The sequence below is a fragment of the Melospiza georgiana genome, chromosome 1, assembly GCF_028018845.1.
Source record: "Melospiza georgiana isolate bMelGeo1 chromosome 1, bMelGeo1.pri, whole genome shotgun sequence".
Taxonomy (NCBI): domain Eukaryota; kingdom Metazoa; phylum Chordata; class Aves; order Passeriformes; family Passerellidae; genus Melospiza; species Melospiza georgiana.
The window spans coordinates 90,047,320-90,061,041 of NC_080430.1; the positions used below are offsets into that span (position 1 = coordinate 90,047,320).

At 38.5% G+C, this 13,722-nt stretch overlaps 1 protein-coding gene across 1 annotated transcript in view; it reads right to left on the bottom strand.

Moving 5' to 3' along the window:
- MOCOS (molybdenum cofactor sulfurase) overlaps positions 1 to 13,722 on the bottom strand; it is a 206,811-nt gene that overhangs the window by 175,360 nt on the left and 17,729 nt on the right. The window contains exons 2-3 of the mRNA XM_058031943.1: positions 3,953 to 4,042; positions 1,294 to 1,360 (exon numbers count right to left, since the gene is read on the bottom strand). Coding sequence (XP_057887926.1) covers positions 1,294 to 1,360; positions 3,953 to 4,042 — 157 coding nt within the window. The remainder of the gene's footprint in view (positions 1 to 1,293; positions 1,361 to 3,952; positions 4,043 to 13,722) is intronic.

The following is a 13,722-nucleotide window of genomic DNA, read 5'->3' on the forward strand; positions in this document are numbered from 1 at the left end:
ATGAACCAATCACAGGTGCATCCTATTGCATTCCACAGCAGCTGATAACAATTGTTTACATTCTCTTTCTGGGGCCCTTGCTTCCCAGAAAATGCAGAAATCTGAAAGAAAGGATTTCTGTGAAAAATGTCTGCGACACTCATGGGTAGTCTCTTTCATTTCATTTGGCCATACATTAACAGGTTGTCATCCTGCACAGCATTAAGAGAGGGCTGTGGCAGAAGCAAAAAGAAATGCTTTCTCCAGAAAGTTGGTGATGGGAAGGGGGAAACAGATTGTAGCCAGCAGCAGCATCCAACCAGAAATTCTTGAGTTTTTTACACTGCCATACAAACAGTCAGAGAAAATGCAGCAGAAAGGTATAAAACAGATTTTCTTCATTACAACTATGAACACTACAATGCTATTGATCTGAATTCTGTGATGTATTTTGGAGAAATATTTACTTTCAAGGAAGACGATAAAATAGGAATCCATTACATTCTTTACTTGCCTTAAATGCGTCATTAAAAGCAGGGAAATAAACTCAAAGCATCCATATTCTGTGATATAAATATATTTTACAAAGTAGCAAGAGTTTTCTGAAACAAATCCCTAAAACCAATAACCAAGTGCCTAAGTGGTATATTTCATCATGGTGTCAATCATGACAAATCACTTGCAAGGTGTGTACCTTCAGCACACTCCATCGTGAGCTTTCAAAGGAATACTTTGTTTAGAAAATCAGTTCATTTTCTTGCCCGTACCCAGAAGCCCCAACACTCAATTTTACCTTTTTTTCTTTCTACTCTTAAAAGTTATACTGAAAATGCTTTAAAAGGTATTTTATTACTCCAATGGAAGTAAGTACCTGCTGTAAAACAACGTACACATTCCCATAAGGTTTTTGCAAATTCCCACAAGCCATTACACCCTATTTAATTTTATCTGAATTTTAACATGTCTTTGCACCTAGTCCCACCTTACTATCTTACCATACCATCTTACTAATAATCACTTCTGAAATTCCAAGTCCTACATCTTAATTAAAACTGTGGACTTGTATTACAGCCCTAAATTAACTACAGGACTTTGAGGATTTGGGCATCTGGGAGGAAAAGAATTGATATGATCCAAGACTTGATTGGATCATACCCAAATACCTTGTATTTTAAGAGTGAGGTGTTTCCTTTAGGTATTACAGATGATCCTTAGAAAATGGTATCACATCGAAGTCATCAAAACAATGCAGGCCTAACCAAAATGAAAACTATCAAGTGCATCATACAACATCTGAAATAAAGATTATTCTACCTGTATCGAACATGCTCAATTGTGTCATATGTCAGCTTGCTGCTGATATTCTGACTATGAGGGTTGCCTAGGAGACAAAAGAGATACAGAAATTAATCATTAATCACAATTTTGCTATTAAATTTCTCTTTCATCAAAGTATTATACCAAGAGAGCCTAAAAGATGATAAAGATTCAGTGCATACTTCACAGCAATTCCCTGTAGCCCCTCAGGGAAGAGAAGGGACATACAACAGGACAAAGCAATTATGACAGACCTAGAAACTTCAGCTGGATCTCTTACTAATATTTGGGCAGTTCCCCTAAAAAGAAAATGAAACTGCATATGCACAAACATACTAGAAAAACTACAGACAGAATGCACATTCATAAACGTATCTGTGCAGTAGGTAAGAAGCAAAAGACAGGATCTGGAGATAACAGACAATCATGATGAGAGAGAAGAATTAATCCTTGGGTTTTAGTGTCTGAAATTCAAATAATTCATTGAAATATAAATTTTATTGCAAAATTAGTAGCCACCTTAGCCCAGCTCAGCACAAGCATATATACCAATTAAGACAGTATGATTTTATCTTCTTGAGCAAAAATGATTAAAGCAATATTCAGCCAGACACAGCACACTTTCCTATTAGCAAATACTTAGAGAACATGTAAAAACAGTTTGGAAAGGGAATAAGGAAAAAGTTGCTATACTAACACAGTGTCTGCAGTAGGCTCCAATATTAGCTACTCTTTTCAAAATCTAAAAGTTACGCTATTGAAAGTTGTTGAGTGAAGGTGTTGAAAATAATAACTTTAGAGTTCAAAACCAAAACTTAGACTTTTCATGTCAATGATGTTCCATTTCTGTAATTTCCAATTCAAATATTTTCAGAAGTGAAACTATATCTTACTTATATTACTTTCCCTTATTGACACATGCAACAGCTAAACTGCAGTTCTTTGGGCCTGTGGATTGTCACCAAGAAAATAAAAAACCTGCAAGTCAAATTCCCCCTTCATTCACATCTGTATTTGTTAAATGACTTTTCCTATACTGTCCTTAGATAGAGTTTACTGTCCGTAGAGTGTGAGAGGTAACTGGGAAAAAAAAATATTGACCATGCTGGAGCTCTTCTTATAATTTTAGATTAAAATACCAATAAAAATATACAATTTTTTTCTCCTATAGCATTATAGGTACTATGCAAATCCGCTCCAAACTGGCAGTACTACTATTTCTATTCACAAACATTCAATTGATTCACAAATTATTTTCTTTTTCTGACACAGATGGTACTTATTAAAAGGGTTGAGCCCAATGTTTGAAATAACTAAGATCAGAGTGCAGACATTTCACTTTACAATGTCTGTGGTGACAGAACGTTAATTTTTGTATCACTGGCACGCACTTGAGTAGGAGACCTTCAATGTAATCAAATCAATGTATTTTATTATAACAGGAAAAAAAAAGCCCCTATCTCTATAAAGAATAAAACTTATTTGTAGTGGAACTCAAATTTATGCTCTGGATCCCAGCCTTGCCAGCATTCAGGAAAAAGAATAGGGGGAAATGACAAAATGGCACATGGAGAATGAAAACTACCCAAAACTCTCAAGTGGCTTGCCCAGGTGACAAACACACGTGCACCAGTACTGAAGTGAACAAACATTTTCTTGTAAAGCAGTGGTACCTAGTTCCCAAGTGAGGAATCCCTTTGTTCCATCTATCAGGGAGCACAAGAAACACACAAAACTAGGAAAAAGGACACATGACCCACATATAGTAACACACCATAGGAAATTTGATTACTTCAATGGGACTTCTCACAGCATAATACTGTACAGTATATTTTTTTTCTGGTTGAGCATGACTCACTTTAATGTAAATTGTCTCACACAGTATCAATATTTCTTATACAATGGATGCTGCTGACTTTGTATAAAAATCTCTCAGTGTGTGATTCTCGGCTAGATAATAACATCAGAGAGAAATGAAAGGTTTAGGCAGAGGATCTGGGGATGAAGTACTTACAGGTGGTGCTGCAATAGTCAAATCTCAACCCAGATATTACACAATTCTGTAGATACTTTTACTCATATTCCTCTGCACAGGATTGCTTTGGCAATCCTTTTTCTGAGTAGGCACCCAAGTCTAATAGTCAGAGCAGAGCAAAGTCTAATAGTACCTATTCTGTGCCTAAATTCACTCGGGATCTTTGAGCTATGCTTTCTTTTTAATAAAATTCTTAGACTGAGTCACAGTATAAGTTCTTTGTGATGACTCTGTCTGAAACGGAGGTTGGTTCTGGATTCTGGTCCTTGTATAAGAAACTAGGTTTGCATTTTTGTGTGGAGATAAACCACAAAGAATGAACAGTGCTTATAGCTAAAATGTATATCTTTATCCCAAGCCTGGCGCCCTAACAGAGCCATGCAACAGAGCCATGTTTGCTTTGATCTTTCTTCTTTACCAATATAGACAGGTCTTTGGCCACCAGAGAATGAAGCCAGGGGTGACACAAAAAGCCTATGCCTCCTTTGTAAAAGCACTGGTCTTTCAACTACCCTACAGCAGCATTAAAAAGCCTGCAGAAGGTCTCTTCCAAGAAGCTCAGTTTTGAATGATTTAGATGGAAAGTTGAGAAGACTCATGGGAACGTTGCTTTGCACTTACCATAAACATTGTTTCTGAGGTCATCAGTAAAAGCTGTAAGTAGACTCTCTGGGAAAAGTGCTGAACCAGCATGGTCAAGGTAAGTAATTCCTAAAATACAAACACAATTACTAGTTTCAATTTTTAAAAGATTTTCAATGCCATTTTCTCACATAGATTACATTGTGAAGTGCACCATCCAAATACCTCTTTTCATCCACTAGCAGAAAATTTTTAAAAAGGATGAAACAATAGAAGGCAAACATTTTGATTACCTGTGTGTAATTTTTAATCAAAACGAAAGAGATCCTTCCTTTCATGCTTAGATTACACAATCCTTGGAAGATAAAAATCTTTTGCTTGGCCTGTACAAAAATGAGCAAGTTGGTGTCTTCAGCCATAGTACCTTGCTACTTCTAGGCACTATGTATTATAAAAACTACTATTACCACAATGCTAATAATTATTATTAACAGCAACACTGATAGTGACATCTCCTTGCTGACAGGTGATGCAACTCTCTCAAGAACTGACAAGACGTAAATCGTTTCTGAAGACCAAAGACAGGACTAGTAGAAGTTTTAATGTATTTAATCATGTCTCTCCCCTCTGCTACACTCAACATTCAATTAATTTTTAAAACCTACTTTTATATTATTAAGTTATTGTAAAACTTTTAAATAAATGCTTATTGGAAATGAAGGCTTTTTTATGTTTGGCCATTTTAGATTTCTTAAAGTTTAGCAATTATTCTTCCATTTCTCCAGTGTGTTTCATGCTCTTTATTAGTTTTCTTATTTCACTTACCTTAAGTACTTCAACCTATTTCAAATTTTAATAATGATGAATATGATTAAGATTAGAATTTATTAAGTATTTTAAAGGTCTTCCCTTTCCACATGGATTTAAAATTGAGTTAAGCTTTAAATGAAACGTCTCGACACTTGGAAATATATAATATTATATATTATGTCACTCTACCAGTGATCCAGTGGGTAAAGCTGTGAGGCAGGGCTAATAATAAAACCAATCCAGACATCCACCCTTTATTTTCAAAAAAGAAGAATCCTCTCCTGCCTTAAGATTTCCTCACTTTGAGTACCTAGCAGAAGTAGAATTCTTAATGATGGCTTGAAGTCAGTCAAGTGTTTAAGGTGCATGGACAAAACCAAGGGTCAAAAAAAAATAAGGGTCAACTTATAGCTGTACAGGTTTTTAAGTTTTTTACTTATTTAAAAAAAGATGAATCCTAGGAAGTTTCTCCCAAGCAGTATGAAGCAGCACACACAAGCACTCAGGGGTCAAAACGCATATGGAGGTCTGTCCCGCTCAGTTCCCAACAGCTGCTCAGCTCTCTGCAGGAATGCAGGGCTTTGGAGGGAGAGAGCACACTGCCCACAGCAGGACACAGCCAGACCCCTGCCCAGCACTCTGCCACAGCTTCTGCCAGCAAGGGAACAGCAGCTTTCCCTCCAGCAGGACACATGCTCACCATGGCCACCAGTAGCTCAGGCAGGTCCTGAGATGGAGCTAAAGCATGGAGCAGCAGCCCTGACCTCCACCAGCTGCCACAGCAGCAGTCAGGGCAACAGGCAGCCCATGGTCACTGGCTACAGCTGGGACAGGTGGGAAAGGCAGGACAGGGGCTGAGAATGGGAAGAGGCAGCCCTGAGCCAGACACAGGTGGAAGAACTGCTGTCCTGGAGGGGAACACCCTGGCTAACACTCTGCCAACAAAGCCTCCACAGAGGCGCCATTTGGCTCTCATGGGCACCAGGAGCACAGCCAGGTGATGCTCCTCTGGGAGCAGCTTCTGTGTTTGGGCCTTTCCAGCTCCCAGGATGGAAACAGCACTGAAGTCATTATACAGTTCTACAGCATGAGCAAAATAACAGGCAACCAGCTGAGGCTCCTCAAACACAAACCATCCACTGACAAAGGACAGGCACTTCCCATCCTGACCAACATTCCTGTGAGACAATGTGGACTAAAAGACCTCTAGGTAAAGGCCCCTTAAGTGGTTTCTCAAGTTTGATTCCTTATGCAGCTCATGATGAAGGACAATATTGCAGTTCTGTGAAATGGAAGTATAAAAAGCAGCTAGTAATTTTTTAAACTCCTCCTCTGGGTATAATACTTTTAAAATCTGTGAGGAAATTTAGCTGAGGAAGGAAATATTATTAATTCTTAAACTTTTATTTTATATTTAATGCTGCTGTTTAATTGAAAACAGAGAACAGCATTTAATACTCTCTCCCACTGCCCAAAAAAAGAAATGGGCTCCCTCATCTTTTGAGGCTGCACTGAAACAAATATCTTCATTGCTATTGCACTTTTATGATGTAGTTTTTCCTTGCTGTCTTATTTCAACCAAATTGTATTTTTAAAGAAAAGAAAAAAGTGGCACATGTATAACACAACAGAAAAAAACATATTAATAACTTTCATTGTGTTTTTCCCCTGGTTTAATAGCATTTGCTATTTTATCTTTATTGAGTGCACATTAAGCAGAGATTTGTCAGTATATAGAGAACAATACAGTTCCCATTGTTTCGCTGTGGTATTTAGTATATAGGCTGTCAGCACTATGAAATGATACTGTTTATGGGAAATAAGAGGAGAAAGAAAATATAATATGATCAACCAAAAGAACATTAAAATGCAATATCCATCAGGACATCGTTTCATTGCTCAGGGAAAATGCAAAATTAACTTTTAGTTTAATTTACATACTATTATGTTTGGAGTGTGTAACTGGCTTCACCAGTCTAATAATATACCAACTATTTGATAAAATCATATTTCAGAAGTAGGGTTTTTTAATACAAGTATCAAAAACCATGCAATGTGTTAGCATTAGTCATGGAGAGTTATTCAGCCAGAGTATGGGTTCATAAGCTGCAATATTCATATGCTAATATCCTTGCAGATTAATTTTACATGGGGAACTCTTTAGGAACCAATACAAGCCAGTCTGTCCTGCTGGAAAAGTCCTAGCCCAGCTCTCTGATCTCCTTATGTGCTACAATTCACCTCTTAACATAGCATGTACCATATCTGTGTGCTCTTGGCCCCTTGCAAAAAACCTTCTTCACACACCTACATACAGCCTCATAAAAGCCAGTTTTATTGAACATTTCTATCTCTTAAAAGAAAAAAAGATAATTTAATTTGGAGCATTTCAATAGTAGAGTTTAAGGCCAAGCAAGAACACTCAACTGGCATGAAAGTCTGAAAACCTGAAAAACATACAAGGAAAAGAGAAACTACCAGATCAATCTTTGTGAGCTGAATGTCTGCTTCTGACAAAAGCACACTTGCCCAAAATGTGACTTCACGCAACTTAGAAGAAATTGAAAGATGTCATTTGATGAACTGAAAGTTGAACTAAATCTTTTAGTAACTACTAAGCTGTGTAAATGTCTACCCAGGGGACAGTCTCGAGGGGAAGCACAGAGAGCCACCCTGGAGGCAGGGTAGCCACCCTTCCTGCAATGGCCTGGTGCCACAGGGCACCAAGTGACTAAGCTGTCTCCTACTTCGCAACCCACCCATAAACCCATGTCTAGTCACCCAGCTCCTCTCTGGCTAAATGATTACTACTTTGGTATTATGAAATATGTTTTTTTAATCCTTGAAACTGTTATTGGTGCTACACATTTCTGAACTTTGTCTACGTATCACTTCCAAAAATAACCAATTTACCTACGCACCATCTGGACACTCTGTGTTCACCTCCTTAACCTTTTGTTATTCTGTGGTTCTACTACAGTCACCAAAACAAGCCCGCCTGAGCTCCACAGGTTATTTCTCACAGTCTTGACACTTCAAAATTCCTGCACTCCAGCTGATTATAGGCTGCCAGTTATATTGCCCAAAGTCTCATAATAAAGAATGAAATGTGTAGTTACAAGGCAGCAACTCTACAGAGTCATAAATTTTGATTGGTGGATATAATTGCTATTCAGTAAGATTACATACACAATATTACTTGGAAAGCAGATACAGAAAATGCCCTAGGGAGAGAATATATATCTTAAGTATGGCAATATTAACAAAACCAGTATGAAATAAACACAAGCTGAAGGCAAAATTAAACATTATCTGTCAAAAGATAAATATCACATTTCCATACACCAAGCCATAAGTGGGAGAAAAACAAGTGACAAAATAGGGAGAAGTGGGCTCTCTACAGAGGTTGTAGACAAGTGTGATTTCATTTGGACACAGAGAGGTTTTAACAGATAGGATCACATCTAGGAGTACCTCAGACTCCTAGAATCACAGAACGGTTTGGGCTAGAAGGGACCTTAAAATCATCTCGTTCCAACCACCCTGCTATGAGCAGGGACACCTGCCATTAGCCCAGGTTGCCTGAAGTCCCATCCAACTTGATTTTGAACACTTCAAGGGATGGGGCATCCATGACATCCCTAGGCAATCTGTTCCAGTGCCTCATCACCCTCACATTAAAGAATTTCTTCCTAATACATAATCTAAACCTAACTGTCTTCCAGTTTCAAGCCATTTCCCCTTGTCCTGCCTGTCTTAGGTTGGGAATGGGGGTTTGTATTCTATTCCTATCTGTTAGAGGTGGGGCAGTCATCTTCTGTTAATTGGGCAGTTTTCTTTATTCCTTCTACAACCAATCCTCCCTCAGGAAAGATATCTTCTGTTAATGGGCCATTGAGTCTCACTGCATGACAGACAAAATTACATCATCCTATTGCGAGAAGCTCCACCCAGAGGAGGAGCCAAGCATTCCTAACTGGATATAATCATCGATTTTGGGATACCAGAGCGGAAGACTAGGCCCATCTACACCACTGCCAGACCTTCAGAGGAAGACTACACCCTTCTACAGCATCACTGCTCCAACAGAAGCACACCTGGCACTCCAGGAGGACTGCCGCCACCATTCTAATTGGAGTGTTACCAGCACCCTGACCAACAGGGTATTAGGTTGTGTTCTGAATCTGTCAGTGTTGTTCTGTACTACTTTTTTATTGTTCATTTTATTTTTTATTTTCTCCCCTAATAAAGTACTGTTATTCCTGTTCCCATATCTTTGCCTGAGAGCCCCCCCTTAAAATCAAATGTATAACAATTCAGATGGTGCAGGTTTACATTTTCCATTTCAGGGGAGGCTCCTGCCTTTCTTAGCAGATACCTGTCTTTTCAAACCAAGACACTGTCACTATATGCTCTTATAAAAAGTTCCTCTCATATTTCTTGTAGGCTTCAAATACCAGAAGGCTGCAATTACATCACCCCAAAGCCTTCTCTTCTCCAGGCTGAACAATCCCAATTCTCTCAGCCTTTCCTTATGGGAGAGGTACTCCAGTCCTCCAGTCATCTCGGTGGCCTCCTCTAGGTTGCACTAACAGGTCAGTGCCCTTCCTGTGTTGAGGACTCCAGAGCTGGATGCAGAACTGCAGGGGGGGGGGTTCTCAACAGAGCAGAGCAGAGGGGCAGAATCACCTCTGTCACCCTGCTGGCCTCGCTCCTTTGGATGCAGCCTGGGATACAGCTGGCCTTCCAGGCTGTCAGCACACGTGGCCGGGTCACGTCCAGCCGCCAGGTTATTTTAGTAATCTAAGTCAGATACCCTTTGGAGTCAGCTCCTTCTTTCCAGTCACTGTGTAAGACTTAGCTCCCCCAAGGGATGCTCCTAAATTAAATAGCACAAAGTAGCTTTAACTATGTAATGTAGTACATACAGCCTTTCTAAAAGTGCCAGAAGTTCCTGACACAGGGCATGGTATGACACAGGGTATGATATGCCTACACACTGTATGGACAGACAGACAAAGATCTTCATTATGCAAAACCATTAATAAAGTGCATTAACAGAAAACAAAAGCCTACTAATATGGCTTGAGATTTGCCTTTTCTGGATATTTTCTGGATTAAACATTTAATTAATATTTTTACCTGCACCTTCAGTTCCTTTTTGGCATCGATTTAGACAAAAACTATTACTTCAGAGTATGTTTTCTTAATAAAAACATGCCTCTCATCTAAATAGTCCTGTTGTGCTAGACAAGGTAATGTTTTATTTCCCTTGCTTAAGGCCAAGGAGCTCTTCAAAAGACCACAAAAGCATAGTGCTTGATGAACAAGGCCATAGATGCTCAAAGCCTGAATAGTTAGTATGCAGTTAAAGGAGTTCCTCAGCATGACTTGACTTAATTGCTGCAGGCCTGGTGAAGTAACGCAGCAGTCAGCCCACAGTCATGGGGCACATTCTGCCAGTCCACCAAATTCATCAATTCAAGTAATCACAGCTTGACCTGACTGCCAAATACTGCTCCACACTAGGCTCTGACCAATCTGGATAATGGTACCAATATTCTAAGGGCTGCTATCCAGTTACAGAATTCTGTGGGAAAATGGTGTTTAATTAATGTGTTTGAGTGTTGACTTGATGGACTCATTACAAAAAGCAAAGCATAAAATTTGCAATTACATTTATCCATAATAAGCTCCCATTATTTTTTCCATGTGCTACTGGCTTGCATTCTTTGCTCTCACTGCATTATTACCTACAGCAAAGTAGGCAGAACATCAAAACCCTTTACAGAGAATACCAGACACTCTCTTTGCTTGCTGTACTCCCCAGCAGGGGCTATACCAACTCTACAAAAGCTCTTCAGGTGGATGAGGTTATTCAGTGTCATTATGCACTGACACTGCTCTGTGCATGAGTCTCTACTTGTAGGTTTCAGTTTACAGCCTACTGAGGAAGAGGGGAGCACAAAAGAAAGCAATGATTTCACATTTACTAAGAAATCACATCCAAACCTATGTATTCTTCATAGCTACAGGAAAAAAAAAATAGAAATAAAAACTGCAAGCCATCAAATTTCATCATTTGCCAACTCCTGTGTTAAGTAAGACTGCAGGAAAGGGATCAACCAGCACTCTCCTTCATCCTTACAGGCCTACCTGTAAGGCATAGCTTTACTCAGTGCACCACTGGGGCAGGAATAAATATCGACTGCACTCAGTGATGTTATTTCCACGGACAGCTTTAATGGGTTATGTGAGGCTGGTTGAAGTCTTATTTGTGGGCATGAACCAGAGGTATCCCAGCTTCATACAAATAACCTACTGCAGCCTGTCTCTCTGTCTTTGGATGAAATATACATCACAAGTGATTCATATTCATGCATTTCTTCAAACAGCTACAACCTGCTCAGACAAAAAACAGCATTCACACCTCCCTAGAGAAGATATGATCATCTTTCAGTCTCTTTCTTTTTTCCCTTTCTCTCTGATGAAATTGATCATATGAAAGAAGAGTTGAAAGAGAGCATATTCCCCATTCTTCTATTACCAGAAAATGCTTTTGTTGGTTTTCCAGAAAATTTTACAGAAACATTCACATTTGTGTAGGAAAGAGGCAGTTTTGTGTAGGAAAGAGAATTCCCTCTTGAGATGAAAACACAATGGCAAAAAACAATGTTTAAGGTATCATAATAATTATTTATAATAGCGGTCATTACCTAAACATGCTAGTAGCATACTCCTGCTTTTTTTCCCTTCCTTTTCTTCCCATGAAACAGCCACAGACTTTTAAAAATGTTTAAAACTGACTTTTCTAGTCGGTTCTATTTCTTGCTCTGTGACCTGAAATAATGGGCTTCATATGAAATCGGGGACAAAACAGTGACTCAATATTCTCTCCAAAATATATAAAATTAATTTTGAAGATATACATAAAGCCTTTAAAATTATTTTATGTGTTCCAAAAGTACTAGAAGATAAAGTAAGTTCAAAACAAAAACCAACGAGTAACCCTTTGCCCTTAAAACTCATTTAATTACACAGAAATAATTCTTTATGAGCTTCTGGCAGCTGGAGCCTTGGGTTGAACTTCCAACCATAGCAATAATTAAAAACCCACATGAGAAGTGATACACACAATGAACACTCAACGAGAGAAAGCAAAAATCAATTGTTCCCACTGCTGAGGCCCTGCAGAAGTACTTCCTGGCCATCATTCCTTCCCAATAACAAGACCACATTAATGCCTTGTTTGGCAAATGTACCCCTACTACTCTCTGCTGCATTTTCTGGCAAAGAAGCAAGGCTGCTAATGCAAACCAGTGGTAAATTATTCTCCAGTGGAAGTTCTTCATACAAGGCTCCCCACAGACATTTAGAGCCCTTCATTTCCTTCTACCATCCAGCAAAAAGTCCAGGAACAAATAGTGAAGATGAAGTTCAGGGATTTAAGAATAAGTAAAGCATAAATTTCTGTTCAGCATAAATTTGATCTTCCAGGGGAAAATATGTAAAATCAAATGACCACATTACCAAGAGGAACTGTGCATAAATTCAAAGACTGCGGAATGAAGAGTGTGAGTGAGGACTTTAGCAAAAGCCACACTCATAAGATGAGAGGTCTAAAAAGTTTCTCCTGGTCCAAAAAGTTTCTCCTGGCCCACAATGGGCAGTCCTCTGCTACAACAGTCTTCAGTTAAGGTACGTCCATATTAAAAACAATCAAGTTGGTTCTTAGTCTCTTTGCTCAAACCAGAACAGAGCTCCAGAATTGCATCCTTCTAGTAAGAAACTGCATCTCAACCTCTAGACTGTTTTTCCATGACCAGTGTATTCTCATATCTCCCATGTCAGCGTTGCTGTGATTTAATACTTATCTTCAGCCATTCAGCTTTAAAGGTATTTCTCCCTTGAAAACCCAGTAGCATCTCTCCATCTCCTCTGGCTAAAACTGCCGTGTTCTTTTATTCTTAATAAATGGTAATTCCAAAAACTCATTTCAATTCCAGCCATACCTCTTCCAGCTGGAAGCCCTTTCTCTGGGAACAACAGGGGATTGGAGAGCAGGAGTGGGGGAGCAGAACAGGCATTCCAGAAGATGATGTCAGAATTTTGGAAACCTAGAGCAGGGGTCCTTAACTTTTACTGGAAAAATACCTCGTTAGACCAACACATCCAGATTTCTTGGGTTACACTCCTAATTGTTATTCCTGATTTACACTCCTAAATGATTGTCATGTAGTCAGAAAAAACAGCATTATTCAACCAGGGAGAGGTTTCAATGCTTGAAATGCCCATATAATGCTTGACCAAGATCTCCTGTATCTCCTTTTACCCAGTGAGCCGCCCTCAACCAAAAGTGAAACCACAAACATGACACAGCAAGAATGGTGTGTAAAAATGTTAAGCGTAGGAGTTTCAGTATCACTACTGAGTAAATACTTAAGCCTTAATAGAAACAGTTTACTTTTAATGAGGCAGAGAAAATACTGAGATTTCATTAGGGAGATAGTAAGTATGCATGAAAAACTATGTGTAAGCTTTTCTTCTGCATATGAATTGGGTTAATCTAGATATTTTTCCATCATAAACCTTTTGGCTCCAAGTGTCCATAGATTAATTTATACTTTATAGTAATTTAATCCAAACTGCTCTCTTGGGTGAAACTATTCAACTATAAATAGATCCACCTAAAAGGTAAGATTATACTCAATTGCTTTACCTCTATTGATGTTAATTGACCACATGAGATATGCAGATATCAATAACAGAACTCATTAAATAATCTTATTTCTTATTTAGGGATTTTTTAAAATAAGAATTATTTTGTATATTTTTTGAGGACTGACTGTAATTTCTTGATACCTCCACAAAATTCTAATAAATCAGTAGAAAAAGCATCTCCTAATTGGAAAATAAAATTGTTTCCACTAAAAAAAAATCTAACAGACACAAGTTTCTCTAAATAAAATTTAATAGGTATGCAATTAAATATTGGCATA